At 41.6% G+C, this 18179-nt stretch overlaps 2 protein-coding genes and 1 long non-coding RNA gene across 6 annotated transcripts in view; all 3 read right to left on the reverse strand.

The window, feature by feature from the left end:
• Positions 1-360: 360 nt before the first annotated feature.
• LOC110532687 (proliferation-associated protein 2G4) lies at positions 361-7862 on the reverse strand. The gene is made up of 13 exons (XM_021616779.3): positions 7662-7862; positions 6455-6583; positions 6088-6193; positions 5807-5876; positions 4544-4636; positions 4225-4288; positions 4029-4107; positions 3766-3844; positions 3434-3567; positions 3059-3153; positions 2696-2823; positions 2194-2247; positions 361-1800 (listed from the first exon to the last, which is right to left on the reverse strand). The coding sequence occupies exons 1-13, from the start codon at positions 7747-7749 to the stop codon at positions 1723-1725; spliced, it is 1197 nt and encodes a 398-aa protein (XP_021472454.1). The 5' UTR covers positions 7750-7862; the 3' UTR covers positions 361-1722.
• Positions 4734-5109, reverse strand: LOC149981321 (uncharacterized). Its single transcript, XR_016483410.1, has 2 exons — positions 5004-5109; positions 4734-4946 (listed from the first exon to the last, which is right to left on the reverse strand). It is a non-coding gene; the product is annotated as an uncharacterized LOC149981321 (long non-coding RNA).
• A 5188-nt stretch (positions 7863-13050) lies between the features above and the next one.
• The window catches only part of LOC110532688 (receptor tyrosine-protein kinase erbB-3), a 39854-nt gene continuing 34725 nt past the window's right edge, over positions 13051-18179 (reverse strand). For 3 of the 4 annotated variants that reach the window (XM_090185212.1, XM_036988712.2, XM_090185213.1), the window contains 8 exons: positions 17152-17310; positions 16952-17033; positions 16693-16839; positions 16337-16434; positions 16078-16248; positions 15333-15398; positions 14663-14966; positions 13051-14518 (listed from right to left, as the gene is read on the reverse strand). In XM_090185212.1, coding sequence (XP_090041338.1) covers positions 13374-14518; positions 14663-14966; positions 15333-15398; positions 16078-16248; positions 16337-16434; positions 16693-16839; positions 16952-17033; positions 17152-17310 — 2172 coding nt within the window. In that variant the 3' untranslated portion in view covers positions 13051-13373. Of the gene's footprint in view, positions 14519-14662; positions 14967-15332; positions 15399-16077; positions 16249-16336; positions 16435-16692; positions 16840-16951; positions 17034-17151; positions 17311-18179 lie in introns of those variants that run through there. The other variant, XR_016483409.1, reaches the window with a different exon arrangement.

The following is an 18179-nucleotide window of genomic DNA, read 5'->3' on the forward strand; positions in this document are numbered from 1 at the left end:
CATTACCACCACCGACTGGAGTGTGGGCCTTAGTTCATCTTTCAACCACCCATGTGGGTATATGCTCCTAAAAACCAATGAGATGGGAGGCATGATTTGCAGTGTCAAGCATAAAATAGAACGCTCGAGCAGTATTGGTGCACTGATTTAGTAACGTGTACATTTATTTGGCAGCGCAGGCGACGAGAGTGGTGTGTTCAGCATGTTAGCTGATGGTAGTGGAATGACCGATGGATCTTACTCATATAATTATTATAGGACGATATTTACATTTCAGTCAAGTATGCAAATAAAATGTTTAAAAATAGTTTAAATGGGTTGTAATTCTGACATGCTTTGCTAATGACAATTTCAAAGGCCTTCCAAAATACCACATTTTATTGGGAGGACCTCTATTACTTCCTAAATAGGAACTTTTGTAGAATTCTATCCATACACATTTACAAAACAAGAGTGGATACATTTCCTTCATGGGAACAAACTTAAAATATCAACCGAGTCAGAAACATTTCCACAATGATCTCTCCCTCTAATATCCTATTCAGAAAGAAAAGCCCACAGGAACTAGTGGTGCAGCAGTTGGTTAGTCCTTTGGTCAGTTGCCTCATACCCAAATTTGATAATGGAGTTGTTATTTGACGCCACCATGGCAATGTTTCTAATCTAGATGATTCAAAAATATCCTCAAACTTATTTTACAATAAAGTATCAGATATTAAACAGCTATGGAAACCGATGTAAACAGTGACCAATATAGGTGTAATTCATTGAGAGCCATGGCAGTATCAGTGTATTAACTGAAATATGGCAGTCATATACCTAAATCATTTAATAATGGGGACATTTTAACCTTTCATAATTGGGCTTCAGGGACAATGTTTTTTTTCCCTTCCTAGCATGGTGCGTACAGATCAAGCCCCTAATCCAATTCCCTGTACTAAATCCATTTAATATGTAGTCCTGTTAGGGGATATATCCATGGAAACTGACTTTAAGCAGTTGTAAAACTGGCAGTTGCAGTTGATAAGAGAAATAGCTAGGTATGACCCTAGGGATTTTTGCTAATGTACGTAACGATTTGAGTCAACGTAGTCAGCCATCATTTGCTAGCATGGCTGTTTATAAGGTCTGTCATGTTTAATGATGGAGGGTTCAAGTTAATACACATTTACTTCCCAAATAGACAAACTTACATTAATTTAAAAGATACAACTGCATGGTTATGACCGAAAAGGTTTTCCTTCAGAAAAATCATTGGCACAATGCAATCGTATCACATCCTCAACTGTCCTGCTTTGCTTTCATAAATCATTTGATTATTCACTGCTGACTTTATTACAGTACCAAGGCTCAACGACTGGATGGTATAAACGTGTCTCCCACAGAGTCTACTCAGGAAAATGCCCTTGTTCTACTCAATAGCCCTTCTGAGTCACTTAGTGGTTACTATCATGGGGAGAACCCTGCTGTCTCAAGGACAGTGAGATTGAAATGGGATGTGACAGAATTTGAATTTAGCAGAGAGCAGCACCATCCCCAGTAGTCTGACATCAGTTAACATTTGGAGGTTTCCATCACAAGGCTAGGCTGCACCGTGAGGCGGGCGTCTCAGGACAGGAGCGCATGGTGGAAGGTCTTGACATCTGTTCTGTGGGTTGGTCAGTTGTCAAAAGTCTGTCAGTATTATTGGGAGACGAAGACTGGGTCAGGAGGTGGAAGGTCTTATTCTGCAGCTTCGGTCTCTTTGACCTCTGGCGCTGGCTGTCCTGGTGCCGTTTCAGTTTCCACAGTCTTTGAAGCCTTGTCACAAGGGGGGGGGGAAGAAAAAAAAGTGTGGAGAGATTGTAAAGACACATTTTGCCTCAATCACATGAATGTGTAATTTATGTATTAAAACAAAGAAGTCCCACTGAGGTGAGAAGACCTCTTCCAAGGGAGACCTGGAAATATTTACATTAAATAGTAGGGGATACCTAGTCAGTTGCACAACTGAATGCATTCAACCGAAATGAGTCTTCCGCATTTAACCCAACCCCTCTGAATCAGAGGTGCGGGGGGCTGCCTTAACATCCATCTCATAGGTGCACGGGAGAAGTTGTTTGGGGTTAACGGCCTTGCTCAAAAGGCAGAACGGCAGATTTATCTACCTTGCCGGCTCGGGGATTCGAACCAGCGACCTTTCGGTTAGCCTACCTTCTTTTTCTTCTTCTTCTGCGTCTTGCGGCTCGCTGAGCTTTGGAGCAAGGCCTGAAAAAAAGGTTGGTTTTTGAGAACACAAATCAACCATGTCAGCCGAGTACATAACGACATTGGAAAAGCCAATCACAGAGATGATTTATCCTCATCCCTCACTCCGGTGTACAAGTAGGGAACTGGTATGTGTATATTTAAATGTAATCTTTATTTAACTAGGCAAGTCAGGGGTATACCAGTCATGCTGCAGTGGACGTGCAACTTTAGCCAAGCGTGAGGTGCTCCCATTATCTTCTATGAAACCGGAGACCAAGCAGCACTATGTTTATGAATACGACAGGCAGCACACACACACACCCAAGAACACGTGATAAAGTGGTATGCGCCATGCTCACATTGGCAAAAAGTTACAGGTCCAGTGTGGCAGATGGGAAAACCCCTGATTTCTAAAGCCCTAGTGTAGCACCACAGTAAGAGCAGTAGCCCATCTGTCTTGCTTTACCTTGAGATCTGCGTCCTCTACTTCGTGTTCAGACTTGTACAGCTCCTGCTCATACAGCCCTGTGGTGATGCGTAGGGGTCCGTTGGCCATCAGCAGAACAGTGAACTTGAACTGGGCCACAAACTCACCTAGACTCACAGAAAAAGAGCCATTAAACGTAGGCTTATACAACTTGGTTATGCCACTTTCATTTTGTAGTGTACCGGTCAAGTGGTGAACTGAATCAAGGAAGAAATATTTCATTTGCATGTCAAGCCACCTTCACATCCCTTACAGGATTATCTGACACAATTTTACAAAAAGTAATGCGCAGTACTTTAGCATAAATGCATAGCCTCTGTCTGGTTAGATCTTCCAACTAACCTTCTTTCTCGTGCAGAACGTTGAAGGGCTGCAGGAGTTCATGTTTGGCACACTCTACCACACCCAGCCTTGCCTTGCCCTCATCCTCAAACGCCCTGAGAGACAGAACGAGAGATTGAGGGAGAGGGGAGAATATAAAAAAGGCAGAAGAGAGAACCAAAACATCATTAGCTATCTAATAGGCATTAAAACAGAGGAAACAAAAACTACGTGCTCAGTCTATTGGATCAAATAGTCTAATCGGGGGAAAATGATATGTGCCTTATTTAATTGATGAAAACCCTCTTCTTTCCCCAACTGTCATTGAAGGTGTTCTGGGTAAAAGTATAATATTAGTTGTAGGTAAAAGTCCGCTCCCTGCGGCAGACGTGCTACCTGAGAGTGAAAGGCATGGCATCGAAGCGTCTCTCCACCTCGCTGAAGAAACTCCTGGATGTCTTCATCTTCAGGCCATACTGCTTGTCTGGGTCCCTCTTGTAAATGGTGGTCCTCTGGCCTGCATCCTTCGCCTGGAGTAGAAGACAGACCAATAAACGGAAGGGGGTTTACAGCACATACAAAGTGATGACAGGAGACACACAGAGTAATTCAATGCATAGAAAAAACAATCATGTCCCCTCACTGTGAAAACGTAATACATTTTAGTACAACCCATCAACGGGTGTGAGCCTCACACGACTGGAATGTTGAGTGAATGTGTCCCTCACCTTGCCTTCTCCAGTGCTGATGAGCACATCCACAGCATACACCTCGTGTACCTCAAACTCTGCCTTCTCGTGGTCCTTCCTACGCAACACCAACAGAGAGAGACAAGGCCATGAATAATTAAACAAAACTTTGTCCCCTAAGAGCAATTACTATTATCGCTACAGCGGTGCCTGACACACACGACAAAGACGAGAAACAACATATGCATCTTACAAGTAATACCAAAACAAGCCAGATGTCTTGGACTAATATTAAATGTCACCTCTGCAGGTCCGTGGGGTTCTGAATGATGGTTTTCTCTCCGTCAATAACATGCTGCTTCAACTGATGGGACAGCATCCCTGAGGAGAGTGTGTAATATGACAAAAAGTCAAGGTATGTGATTTGGCAAGTTACGGGTTGAATGTTTCGTGTATCAATGTGGCACCAACTACATTAAATGAAAAGGAGGGACTCACCCTCTATGGCTGAGCATTTGAATGACTTGGCAATCTTGTTCCAGGCTTCTGTGACCTGTGAGTTCTGAATGAGAGAGAGACATTCAACCTAAATTGCTATAATTCCACTGATGGAAATACTGTCCCATTACAATACCAAATATATTTGTTAGTCAAGTGTAAAAAAAGAAGTGTCACTGCATCCCTAATAAGCCTGGTCCCCGCTCGGTTTGTGCTGTATAGCCAACTGCACCATGGGAGTTGGATTTAGAGCACAACCAGATCTGGTACTAGGCTAGACCAACTGCCCACGCAGTAAAGCTCTAGCTAATCACTTCACCTGGTTTCCAGGCTTGACCAGTCTGAGGGCAGCCTCAGCACACAGGTGTGCTGCTTTAATAACGTCAGCCTTACGTCCTGTCAACGGAGCATCCTGATGGAGCGAAAACAGAGGACGAGAAGGTGAGATAACATAGCAAATGATTATATAGGAAAATATGAAAAACAGGCAACATTACGCACGGGTTGGGTTTTCCTGTACTAGATGATGTCTACCTGACTCCTTTGTGTGTAACATTACGTGACGGTTGGGTTTTCCTGTACTAGCTGGTTGTCTACCTGACTCCTTTGTGCCTAACATTACGTGATGGTTGGGTTTTCCTGTACTAGCTGGTTGTCTACCTGACTCCTTTGTGCCTAACATTACGTGATGGTTGGGTTTTCCTGTACTAGATGATGTCTACCTGACTCCTTTGTGTGTAACATTACGGTTGGGTTTTCCTGTACTAGATGATGTCTACCTGACTCCTTTGTGTGTAACATTACGTGACGGTTGGGTTTTCCTGTACTAGTTGGTTGTCTACCTGACTCCTTTGTGTGTAACATTACGTGACGGTTGGGTTTTCCTGTACTAGATGTTGTCTACCTGACTCCTTTGTGTGTAACATTACGTGATGGTTGGGTTTTCCTGTACTAGCTGGTTGTCTACCTGACTCCTTTGTGTGTAACATTACGTGACGGTTGGGTTTTCCTGTACAAGCTGGTTGTCTAACACACAAAGGAGTCAGGAACATTACGTGATGGTTGGGTTTTCCTGTACTAGCTGGTTGTCTACCTGACTCCTTTGTGTGTAACATTACGTGACGGTTGGGTTTTCCTGTACTAGCTGGTTGTCTACCTGACTCCTTTGTGTGTAACATTACGTGACGGTTGGGTTTTCCTGTACTAGCTGGTTGTCTACCTGACTCCTTTGTGTGTAACATTACGTGACGGTTGGGTTTTCCTGTACTAGATGTTGTCTACCTGACTCCTTTGTGTGTAACATTACGTGATGGTTGGGTTTTCCTGTACTAGCTAGTTGTCTACCTGACTCCTTTGTGTGTAACATTACGTGACGGTTGGGTTTTCCTGTACTAGCTGGTTGTCTACCTGACTCCTTTGTGCCTAACATTACGTGACGGTCGCACTATGCATGTAACGTTTGATGTGCTGTACATCCGTCAATGTATCTGTATGCTGGCATTCTGTATGACAGAACATAGCAACATATGCACTCTTGCTAATGATCCCGACGCGGTCACAGCAAACAACCAAGTGCTACTACCTTGGTCACTCCCACCACAAAGCTGTGAGCCAGGTTTGAGATGAAGCCATCGACGTGCACCCCCAGGTCACTGCACAGGCAAAAACAACAAGCAGCACATGAAGGATAGGCAGACTCAAGACCATCAGACTGGTCCATGCACTGACATAGGAAGGGTAGTCGCCCAACAGTTGAACAGGGACAGCCATGCAGGTCCCATACAGAGAAGGTAAAGATTCATTGAATAACAGTTGCCCATGAGACAGTCGGCCATAAAAGTTGCAGACATATGTTGTTACTACATTTTGATGAGGTCCCCGTCCTTCAGTGTGATCTCAGGGTCACTCTTCAGGGGAGAGAAGTGGCACACGCAGTTGTTGACTGATACGCTGGTTGGGAATGCAATGCCTGAGGGGGGCAATAAGTAGAGATTTATTTACACTAATAACCTAAGTAACTTTCTGCACAACAAAGAATATTAAGTGTTTTGATTCTCTCTGTTTTGAAGACGCAAGGAGAGAGGATATGAGTAAACAAGGAAAAGATTTGATTTACCCACTCAACTTTTCTGCAATTAAAAAAAGTTAACTACAAAACTCTAAGAGCCACTTCACTCATGACTCATGTCAACGCAACTTATTGACTTAACCAATGAGATGAGGCCCATACCTTTCTTCAGATCCTTCTCCTTCCTGAAGACCTTTCCAGTTTCTGCCATGATGAAAGCATCTCCTGTCTCACAGAGGCTGACCACAGTCACCCCAGCCCTGGCAGCCTCCACCACAGCCTTCAGGGCCTCTGGAGTAGACAGGAAGAGACACAGGAGGAAAGAACAAGAGGTTGGGTAGGTATGCTTTGGGTATTAGGACCAGGGGAGGTGACTTCTCACGCAAACATTTGTACTAGTTTTAGGTCCCTTTGGTTCAGAGCTTCTGCTAAATGACTCAAATGTGGATCTGCTGGTCCAATAAACACGTCCGTAGGGCAAAAATAATTGTAATCGAAGTTCATAAAGATCCCGTTCCAGGACCATTACGTGGGATCATCAAGATTTACATAAATTCCCATGAACATATACTCCAGCCAGGTCTTCAATTTTGATACAGAGAGTAAGTATAAGATTTGCACACAGAATATATATAGTAGCTATATCTGGATGCATAGGGAGTATAGCATAGATGCTGGCTATAGCTGTGTGTGGTACTGCGTTGCAGGTCTGAGGCAATACATTGTCACTAAACTGACAGACCCTGATGGCCCTTAAGCCTATACAACCAATGACCATCGATGGCTTCACTGAGAACACTTGCTACGGGTAACGGTTCAAGATCAGTAACATGCGTTACGTTAAGAGATGGCGGTGCAAACGACCTGTTTTAAATAGTACATTGGCAAACATGAGAGTTAAAATGAATCGTTGGTAACTAACTAGTTAACTAAACGTAGAAAATAGTTAATTCAATGTAACGGGGTCATAGCCAACTTATTCAGAAGGTAGTTTGCTAATCAGTTATGTTTACTAGTGACAACTTTCCAGGCAGTGCATATAACCTTAGCTAGTGAGCTAGCTAACGTAGCATTTGGCTAGGTAGCAGCTGTCTATGCATACACTTTTGTAGCTTAATTTTAGAATTAGTTAGCAAAAATATGCTAACTCATGCTACTATACATTACGAAACTGATGGAACTATTGCTTAAGACAACTACACAAGCCAAAAGCTAGCCCCGAGGAGACGTTGTGATTAATGTATCGTTAGCTGCTAACACAGCACATGGCTGCATTGTGATAGCTGAGCTAGCGTTAGCACATTAGCCAGCAGACTGTCACGTCTAAACTCTTCAATAGTCTATTAAAAACATGTTACTATTCACTTACGGTTGGCAATCTCGGCCCCCATCTTGTACTTGGTAACGACCAAGTCATCCGCGATGGTCTGCTCTTGTGGCTCGTCGTCTCCAGACATTTTTCTCGGTGGCTCTTTCGCACTCAAAGTAACTTTTTTCCCCGGGTGTCAGCTACAGACTCGACCACGCTGCAGTGCTATCTCCTCCTCCGCAGATCTTGCACAAGCCCAACTCGCTAGAGATCCCGCTTCCTACTAGCTGGTTACGTCCCACGCAGTGAGTGCACGCTGAACGCCAAATTGAATTAGCGCGTCACCGCACTGATCCTTGGTTTTAAAGGGGAATGGAAACACTTTAGGAAGTAAATCTAAGCGAAGAGATGTATTCAATCCACTTATACTAAACAACATTTTCCCTCATGCCATTGACACAACCATGCCAATTTACAGTTAGCGTTCTAAATCCTAGTGTTTCCATTCCCCATTAATATCTATGGCACTGACCGATAAACCTTTATCAGTAAATTAGACATTCTTCAGTAGTCATTAGATTTTGGCCTGGCATCATATTATCTGCATATCTACATAGCTATTATTACTAATCAAGAATAGTGTATGCATCTCTTGACTTGCTTGGGTCTCTCGCTTTCACACACACATATTTATCACCCCTATGCATACCTACTTCTATCACTCCAGTCCCCCTGCACATTGTAAACATGGTATTGGAACTGACCCTGTATATACAGTGCATTGAGAAATTCAGATCCCTTGACTTATTCTAAAATGGATTACATTGTTCCCCCCCCCCCCCCCCCCCCCTCAATCTACACACAATACTCCATAATGACAACTCAAAAACATGTTTGTAGATAAAGAAAAAGTAAACACATTTACATAAGTATTCAGACCCTTTACTCAGTACGTCGAAGCTCCGTTGGCAGCGATTAAAGCCTCAATTACAACCACCCTGGCCAAGGCCCCTCTCCCCCGATTGCTCAGTTTGGCCGGGTTGGCAAATAGCTCTAGGAAGGTTCTTGGTGGTTCCAAACTTCTTCCATTTAAGAATGAAAGATGCCACTGTGCTCTTGCAGTGGGGACCTTCAATGTTGCAGAAAATGTTTTGATACCTCGACACACTCCTGTCTCAGAGCTCTACAGACAAGTCTTTCAACGTCATGGCTGCTGCTGCTGCTGCTGTTGTTTGTTTGTTTGTTTGTTTGTTTGTTTGTTTTTATTTTTTTTGCTCCACCATGCACTGTCAACTGTGGGACCATATATAGACAGGTGTTTGCCTTTCCAAATCATGTCCAATCAATTAAATTTACCACAGGTGGACTCCAATCAAGTTGTAGAAACATCAAGGATGATCAATGGAAACAGGATGCACCTGAGCTCAATTTTGAGTCTTATAGCAAAGGGTCTGAATACTTATGTAAATAAAGTATTTATGTTTTTTATATTTAATACATTTGCCCCCCAAAAATTGTAGATTGATGACATTTTTTTATTTAATCCATTTTAGAATAAGGCTGTAATTCAACAAAATGTTGGGTCTGAATACTTTCCAAATGCACTGTAGCTTACTAACTTCTCATGTTCTTCATATTTATTTATTTTTCTTGTTCTACCTTATGTTATTTTTAGTACTAAATTGATATTGATTACTGCATTGTTGGATTTAGAGTGAGCAAGAAAGGCATTTCACTGTACTTGTGCATGCAACATTAAAACTTAAAACGCATACACACACACACTTGTAATAACATAGTCAATACATGACTGAAATTCATCCATACAGTCATGTTCATCAAGAATACTTCATTTCATAGAGGAAACTATAAGCTACAAATGTACATTACATGGCAGACCTCACACCCAGGGAACCTTGAGGTTCTATCTATGTAGGTCAACTCAGCTTCACCAGGAAGTGGAACAAGTTGAAGTGCAAACACTGTGCAAATTTGATCCATTAGTGTGTGTACATTGGCCTGCTATTTCTACTTTATGTATCTATGCTTTGTGTATCTTTGCACATTCTATATTCTTTGTGTATCTTTGTACATTCTATATTCTTTGTGTATCTTTGTGCATTCTATATTCTTTGTGTATCTTTGTACACTCTATATGCTTTGTGTATCTTTGTACACTATATGCTTTGTGTATCTTTGTACACTATATGCTTTGTGTATCTTTGTACACTCTATATGCTTTGTGTATCTTTGTGCATTCTATATTCTTTGTGTATCTTTGTACATTCTATATGCTTTGTGTATCTTTGTACATTCTATATGCTTTGTGTATCTTTGTACACTCTATATGCTTTGTGTATCTTTGTACACTATATGCTTTGTGTATCTTTGTACATTCTATATTCTTTGTGTATCTTTGTACATTCTATATTCTTTGTGTATCTTTGTGCATTCTATATTCTTTGTGTATCTTTGTACACTCTATATGCTTTGTGTATCTTTGTACACTATATGCTTTGTGTATCTTTGTACACTATATGCTTTGTGTATCTTTGTGCATTCTATATTCTTTGTGTATCTTTGTACACTCTATATGCTTTGTGTATCTTTGTACACTCTATATGCTTTGTGTATCTTTGTACACTATATGCTTTGTGTATCTTTGTACACTATATGCTTTGTGTATCTTTGTACATTCTATATGCTTTGTGTATATTTGTACACTCTATATGCTTTGTGTATCTTTGTACACTATATGCTTTGTGTATCTTTGTACACTATATGCTTTGTGTATCTTTGTACATTCTATATGCTTTGTGTATCTTTGTACATTCTATATGCTTTGTGTATCTTTGTACATTCTATATTCTTTGTGTATCTTTGTACACTATATGCTTTGTGTATCTTTGTACATTCTATATGCTTTGTGTATCTTTGTACACTATATGCTTTGTGTATCTTTGTACATTCTATATGCTTTGTGTATCTTTGTACATTCTATATGCTTTGTGTATCTTTGTACATTCTATATTCTTTGTGTATCTTTGTACACTATATGCTTTGTGTATCTTTGTACATTCTATATGCTTTGTGTATCTTTGTACATTCTATATGCTTTGTGTATCTTTGTACATTCTATATGCTTTGTGTATCTTTGTACACTCTATATGCTTTGTGTATCTTTGTACATTCTATATGCTTTGTGTATCTTTGTACACTATATGCTTTGTGTATCTTTGTACATTCTATATGCTTTGTGTATCTTTGTACATTCTATATGCTTTGTGTATCTTTGTACATTCTATATGCTTTGTGTATCTTTGTACACTATATGCTTTGTGTATATTTGTACACTATATGCTTTGTGTATCTTTGTACACTCTATATGCTTTGTGTATCTTTGTACACTCTATATGCTTTGTGTATCTTTGTACACTCTATATGCTTTGTGTATCTTTGTACACTCTATATGCTTTGTGTATCTTTGTACATTCTATATGCTTTGTGTATCTTTGTACACTATATGCTTTGTGTATCTTTGTACACTATATGCTTTGTGTATCTTTGTACATTCTATATGCTTTGTGTATCTTTGTACATTCTATATGCTTTGTGTATCTTTGTACATTCTATATGCTTTGTGTATCTTTGTACATTCTATATGCTTTGTGTATCTTTGTACATTCTATATGCTTTGTGTATCTTTGTACACTATATGCTTTGTGTATATTTGTACACTATATGCTTTGTGTATCTTTGTACACTCTATATGCTTTGTGTATCTTTGTACACTCTATATGCTTTGTGTATCTTTGTACACTCTATATGCTTTGTGTATCTTTGTACATTCTATATGCTTTGTGTATCTTTGTACATTCTATATGCTTTGTGTATCTTTGTACACTATATGCTTTGTGTATCTTTGTACATTCTATATTCTTTGTGTATCTTTGTACATTCTATATTCTTTGTGTATCTTTGTGCATTCTATATTCTTTGTGTATCTTTGTACACTCTATATGCTTTGTGTATCTTTGTACACTATATGCTTTGTGTATCTTTGTACACTATATGCTTTGTGTATCTTTGTGCATTCTATATTCTTTGTGTATCTTTGTACACTCTATATGCTTTGTGTATCTTTGTACACTCTATATGCTTTGTGTATCTTTGTACACTATATGCTTTGTGTATCTTTGTACACTATATGCTTTGTGTATCTTTGTACATTCTATATGCTTTGTGTATATTTGTACACTCTATATGCTTTGTGTATCTTTGTACACTATATGCTTTGTGTATCTTTGTACACTATATGCTTTGTGTATCTTTGTACATTCTATATGCTTTGTGTATCTTTGTACATTCTATATGCTTTGTGTATCTTTGTACATTCTATATTCTTTGTGTATCTTTGTACACTATATGCTTTGTGTATCTTTGTACATTCTATATGCTTTGTGTATCTTTGTACACTATATGCTTTGTGTATCTTTGTACATTCTATATGCTTTGTGTATCTTTGTACATTCTATATGCTTTGTGTATCTTTGTACATTCTATATTCTTTGTGTATCTTTGTACACTATATGCTTTGTGTATCTTTGTACATTCTATATGCTTTGTGTATCTTTGTACATTCTATATGCTTTGTGTATCTTTGTACATTCTATATGCTTTGTGTATCTTTGTACACTCTATATGCTTTGTGTATCTTTGTACATTCTATATGCTTTGTGTATCTTTGTACACTATATGCTTTGTGTATCTTTGTACATTCTATATGCTTTGTGTATCTTTGTACATTCTATATGCTTTGTGTATCTTTGTACATTCTATATGCTTTGTGTATCTTTGTACACTATATGCTTTGTGTATATTTGTACACTATATGCTTTGTGTATCTTTGTACACTCTATATGCTTTGTGTATCTTTGTACACTCTATATGCTTTGTGTATCTTTGTACACTCTATATGCTTTGTGTATCTTTGTACACTCTATATGCTTTGTGTATCTTTGTACATTCTATATGCTTTGTGTATCTTTGTACACTATATGCTTTGTGTATCTTTGTACACTATATGCTTTGTGTATCTTTGTACATTCTATATGCTTTGTGTATCTTTGTACATTCTATATGCTTTGTGTATCTTTGTACATTCTATATGCTTTGTGTATCTTTGTACACTATATGCTTTGTGTATATTTGTACACTATATGCTTTGTGTATCTTTGTACACTCTATATGCTTTGTGTATCTTTGTACACTCTATATGCTTTGTGTATCTTTGTACACTCTATATGCTTTGTGTATCTTTGTACATTCTATATGCTTTGTGTATCTTTGTACATTCTATATGCTTTGTGTATCTTTGTACATTAAGATCTATGTGCATCTATTTCTCACTATTCTGTTTGTCTTTGACTTATTGATTCTTGCTCACAGCTTAGGCCATCCTTTGCTGTTGTTTAATATATAGCTGCCTATTTGGTTACATTTCTTAGACTGAGATGTCACTATAAACTGATAGATAACATTAATGCTACATAGGACATTTTGCAGATGTTTTTTTGTTCAATGATGTTTGGATGGATGATGTGTAAACCAACTGAGAATACATGCACTACATTATAAACAACACATTCAACAGTACTAAAAGAGCGCTACATTACTGGTTGAGCTGCAACCCAGCCTGTTACATGATTCTATAAAACACCTCTGGCTGTGCTTGCTTGGTCACGGTTGTTGTTGTTTTCTCAGTCCACATCATTATGTGCGCACAGCATCTGGCTTGAGGAACAGTCTGCTGTGCCAGTAGTCAGGGTTGTCAAACGATGTGTTGCTGCTCGGCTCTACCACTCCCACACCAGAGCATGCTTTGATGTACCCTCCCAACCCTAGCCCGGCACAGCTGCTACCCGCGCCCCCATCCTCAGCCGTGGTGGCCCTCCCCTTGCCTGGGACTGGGAGGTTCTGGTACTCTGCCTCCTGGTGGTCCCCTCGCTGGGAGCCCCCTCCAAAGGCATGCATCTCCTCATATACCTCCACCTTGCTGTCTTCCACTGCTGTGAAGCCATCTGGCCTGGGGTTGGGATTGGGGCTGAGGCTGGGTTTGGGCCTTGGCTTGGGGAGGAGGCTGGGCTTGGGCATTGGCTTGGGGAGGAGGCTGGGCTTGGGGAGGAGCCCCGCCACTTTACTGCTCTCTCTGAGGAGTCTGGGCTGCTTGTTAGTGTACTGGTAAACTTCCTCCCCTTCCTTTCCTTTCTCCTCCTCTACCTCCTGACTCTTTCCTTCTTCTTCTCTCGCTCGTTCTTCTGCCTCTGTCCTCCTCAAGTCAGCTGCTCCACTCTCATGCCTCTCCCAGATCGGTCTTTCTGTGTCTGTGGTGTTTGTGGTGCTCCGGATATCCATGTATTCATACTCCACTACAGACGCTTTCTCTGGCCTCCCCTGAGTCACCCCTCCACTGTCAGACACAACAGATCCACTGTAAGGCCTGTCAACCAGCGGCTGCAGCATGTATCCCTCTGCTACTCTAGCCACTGCACTATCAGAGGTCTCTGTTGAACCCTGGCTTCCCCCAGGAGTGGCTGCAGTGCCTGACGATGACTCCTGTGAGGCCCCATGCACTGTGTTGTCACCCTCTAGTGGTGAGGGTGCTATATTGTAGGTTGGGGAGGGGAGAGTTGAGGACTGTTTCCTCCATACCACTGATGAAGGCCCTTCTATCTGTACAGAGGTGGCTCTGGGGGAGCGGGGCAAATGGGCTGGCTGTTTGGTCATCTGTTCATAGTCCGCGGTGGGGTCTGGGGCAGTTGCTAACGGTGACAGCACATTTTTGGAGCTCCTAGAGCCCCTGAGAGATGTTCCACTTGGGCGATAGTTTCTGGAGGCTGGGCGAGACAGCAGACAATCTGCCACATAAAGGAGGAAAGCAATATTAGAGAATATAACTAAGAATTGTATCACTCCATCAACATAGATGGAAAAAAATAAAACACTGATCACATTCATGTGGTGTGTTGCCTGCACATCCAGGGGTCACCTCTCCCTCTCACCTCTCTCTGGAGTGTTAGACACTCCAGGCAGCACATATCCATAGTGATCTTCCTCCTCCTCATCCTCTTGCTCAGGCCTGTTGGAGTGTGACTCTGAGACTGCAGATTGGCTCCTATGCTCCATGGTGATGGAGGTGTGGTGGGTACTACTGCTACTGTCCCTGCCAGCTCTGGGATGCTGCCTGCGCAAGCTGCCGCTCAGTGACACTCCCTCGGCCAGCTCAAAATCCAGGCCACTCCCTCTTCCCTCTAACCCCTGTGACAGTGTCCTCGCTGAGTTCAGACGAGACTGCTGGGAGAACAACTGAAGGAAGGATACAGTGAAAAGACCTTTGAGTTTCAAGAATATGTTAGAAGTGGAAAATGGTCATTCATAGACCATCATCCCCATCTTCATCATCACGAAATGGAACCAGTGGAATCGGGATGAGACTTGAATTCGATACAACATATTTATGTGTCTGAGTTTCCTGAAACAGTTATTTCCTCTTGGCAATGTTTAGTCATAATAGTGACTTAAGTGAAGCCATTTGGCAAAGTGGAGTCTTAATACGTATTGCTCTCAGTTAAATGTTAGTGCCAGTTGTTTCTGGCTATTCTCAGTGGGAAATGATGGCCCTGATATCAAGATCTCCTTATCTGTGATGTGTGATGTGTTGTGGTGTCTGACCTCTCCAGAGCTGGGGGTCATGGGAAGGTACTCTACTGGTCCGGCCTGAAAGGTGGCACTGGCACTCTGAGAGGTCAAAGACAGAGAGAGAGAGAGAGAGAAAGAGAAAGAGAGAGAGAAAGAGGTTAAAGTTCACACTGACCTTTTTTAACTTGATATTTGAGTGTTTTTTACGTTTGATACCGGAGCTCCGAGGCATACGTCAAAATCGCTAAGAAGTTTTTTTCGAAGCAGTGTGCCGATGCTCGTATCGCTTCATCAGAAGCACGTGATCAATGACGTCGGAAGCTGCGTTTCGTCGAAGATTCGTACTTTTGTTAAAATTAATTTATTTTATTTATTATAGTATAAGATTCTGTCTTAAGCATCCTAAATAATTCCATGAATTCAGTTTTAGATGTTTTTTTATCTTGAAGGCAGAAAAGGGAAGCAAGTTGAGAACCTGATATTCAAACTGATTACAGGCTACTAAAGTAACGACTTACCGCTGCGCCACTGAGAGTTTTGACACACAGTGGAGAGAGAAAACGTCTGATAATCACACACGGCTATTTATTGTTAACCAGCAGATGTCACTAATGTGCATTGTGAACAGATAATGAAGCTCTGAGTAATGAACAGTTTTCCGGCACAATTTGGTGAAAGCGCCGAAGCCTTCAGAAAGCCTGTGTTCCCATCACTAGTAACTCAGTAGATGTGATTAGTGCAGAAATTCAAGTTATGTGTGCAGATGAATCAAATTTACCCTATATGAGCTCATCCTCAGGCGAGACATCCTGGATGGGGACAGGGTAAGGGGAGGGGTGGCCAAACCGTCCTCCAATCCCTCCTCATCCTGGTCCTCCAGTCCCGCCTCCAAATTGTCCAGCTCTGAGTCTTGTTGGTGGGATTCTTCTGGCCGCGCCTCTCCTCTGTCCTATAGGCAAAGTGTCAGTAATAAAGACTTCTGTCAATAGGACTTGAATAGACAGAAAATGAATAAAGTGCTGTAATCTTTTCCTTACCTTGATGACAAGGTAGCGAGGTGGGTCTCTTGCCATGCGAATAAAGTCATTGGCCAGTTCTTTGAAGGTCGGGCGAATATTCTCATCAATCATCCAGCCTGGTATTAGAAAACAATAAAATGATCAATGTCCAAAGGTTGCTGGGTGTGTAGTCACCCCACGGAAAAGAAAGAAAATACCTTTCATTTAAATAGAAACCATTTCATTTCAACCATTAATATTCTGATGAGGATCGTTTGTGGTCATTTGTGGTCCAAATCATGGTCAAATTGTGCTAGTATTTTTCCTCTTATTCCATGGCAGTTCAGTAGTGTGGACGTGCATAGTGTGGACATGACTTTTGAAAGGTCACTCACACTTAACCATGACCATGTACACGTCTATAGTACAGATGTGGGGCTGGGACAGGCGCTCTCCCTTCTCCAGTACACCGGGGACATCTTGGGGCTGCATGGATGCGTAGGGCTCTACTCCGAATGACATCATCTCCCACACTGTCACTCCTGCAGAGGGGAGAGGTTATGTCATGATGACATAGATGTTTAACACAAACAGATGTAGGGACAGACGGACAGACGGATAGACAGACAGACACTTATGACCATGCTGTCTGACCATAACTCCAGACGTCACTCTGATGAGTGTATGTTCGGAACAGGATGCTTTCCAGGGCCATCCATTTTATGTTTATGGGAGTCTGGGAGAAACATAGAAGCAGAAGCTCATTTTGTCTGTTTACTGTGGACAACAACTTGTGAAATACAATATCTTGATGAATCCAGGTGAATGGAGCGGTGAATGTGTGTCCTGAGTACCTTGTTACTGTCACTGTAGACATATTTCTTGTCATCAGGATAGAGCAGGTCAGCCACACCGTAGTCAGAAATCTGGACGAAGTAATCATTCTTTAGCATCACGTTCCTCGCAGCCAGGTTCCTGTGCACCATACAGTGTTCCTCCAGATAATACATGCCCTGAAGACAGACACACAAGAGGTCACCCACAAAGCACTGAGTCATGATAATAACTGTGAAACCGTGAGACTGTGGATTTTGGTTCCATGTAGAACCTTTTTACCAAAGGGTTTTTAGGGTGTTTTCACACTTTTTCCCTTTCAGACATTTTTTGTGAACCTAGTGAAGTTCGCTTAATTGTTTGTACAGTGTGAACACTCCAAAGGAACTCAGACCCCTCTCAAGAGCCCCCAAAGCGAACTGATCTGAGACCATCTCGAGAGGTGTTCTGAGTTCGGTTCGCTTATATTCCGCGGTCTGGTTCTCTTTTTTAGGACAATGTGAACGCAAAGACCCCCAGGTTCGCTTGTCATTATTCCCACACCACACACTAGACTTCTGCAGCATTGTTCCCCCTGACATAACCCCTCACACTAGACTTCTACAGCATTGTTCCTCCTGACATAACCCCTCACACTAGACTTCTACAGCATTGTTCCCCCTGACATAACCCCTCACACTAGACTTCTACAGCATTGTTCCCCCTGACATAGCCCCTCACACTAGACTTCTACAGCATTGTTCCCCCTGACATAACCCCTCACACTAGACTTCTACAGCATTGTTCCCCCTGACATAACCCCTCACACTAGACTTCTACAGCATTGTTCCCCCTGACATAACCCCTCACACTAGACTTCTACAGCATTGTTCCCCCTGACATAACCCCTCACACTAGACTTCTACAGCATTGTTCCCCCTGACATAGCCCCTCACACTAGACTTCTACAGCATTGTTCCCCCTGACATAACCCCTCACACTAGACTTCTACAGCATTGTTCCCCCTGACACTAGACTTCTGCAGCATTGTTCCCCCTGACATAACCCC

Source organism: Oncorhynchus mykiss, chromosome 9, assembly GCF_057628025.1.
Source record: "Oncorhynchus mykiss isolate SJ-2025 chromosome 9, ASM5762802v1, whole genome shotgun sequence".
Taxonomy (NCBI): Eukaryota; Metazoa; Chordata; class Actinopteri; order Salmoniformes; family Salmonidae; genus Oncorhynchus; species Oncorhynchus mykiss.

Coding starts and splice junctions, on each gene's coding strand:
- LOC110532687 (XM_021616779.3), bottom strand. CDS start 7,749: ATGTCTGGAGACGACGAGCCACAAGAGCAGACCATCGCGGATGACTTG. Junction 3,845..4,028: donor AACCCCACGGACCTGCAGAG/GTGACATTTAAT, acceptor GGTGTTGCGTAG/GAAGGACCACGAGAAGGCAG. Junction 2,248..2,695: donor TAGAGGACGCAGATCTCAAG/GTAAAGCAAGAC, acceptor CCTTTTTTTCAG/GCCTTGCTCCAAAGCTCAGC.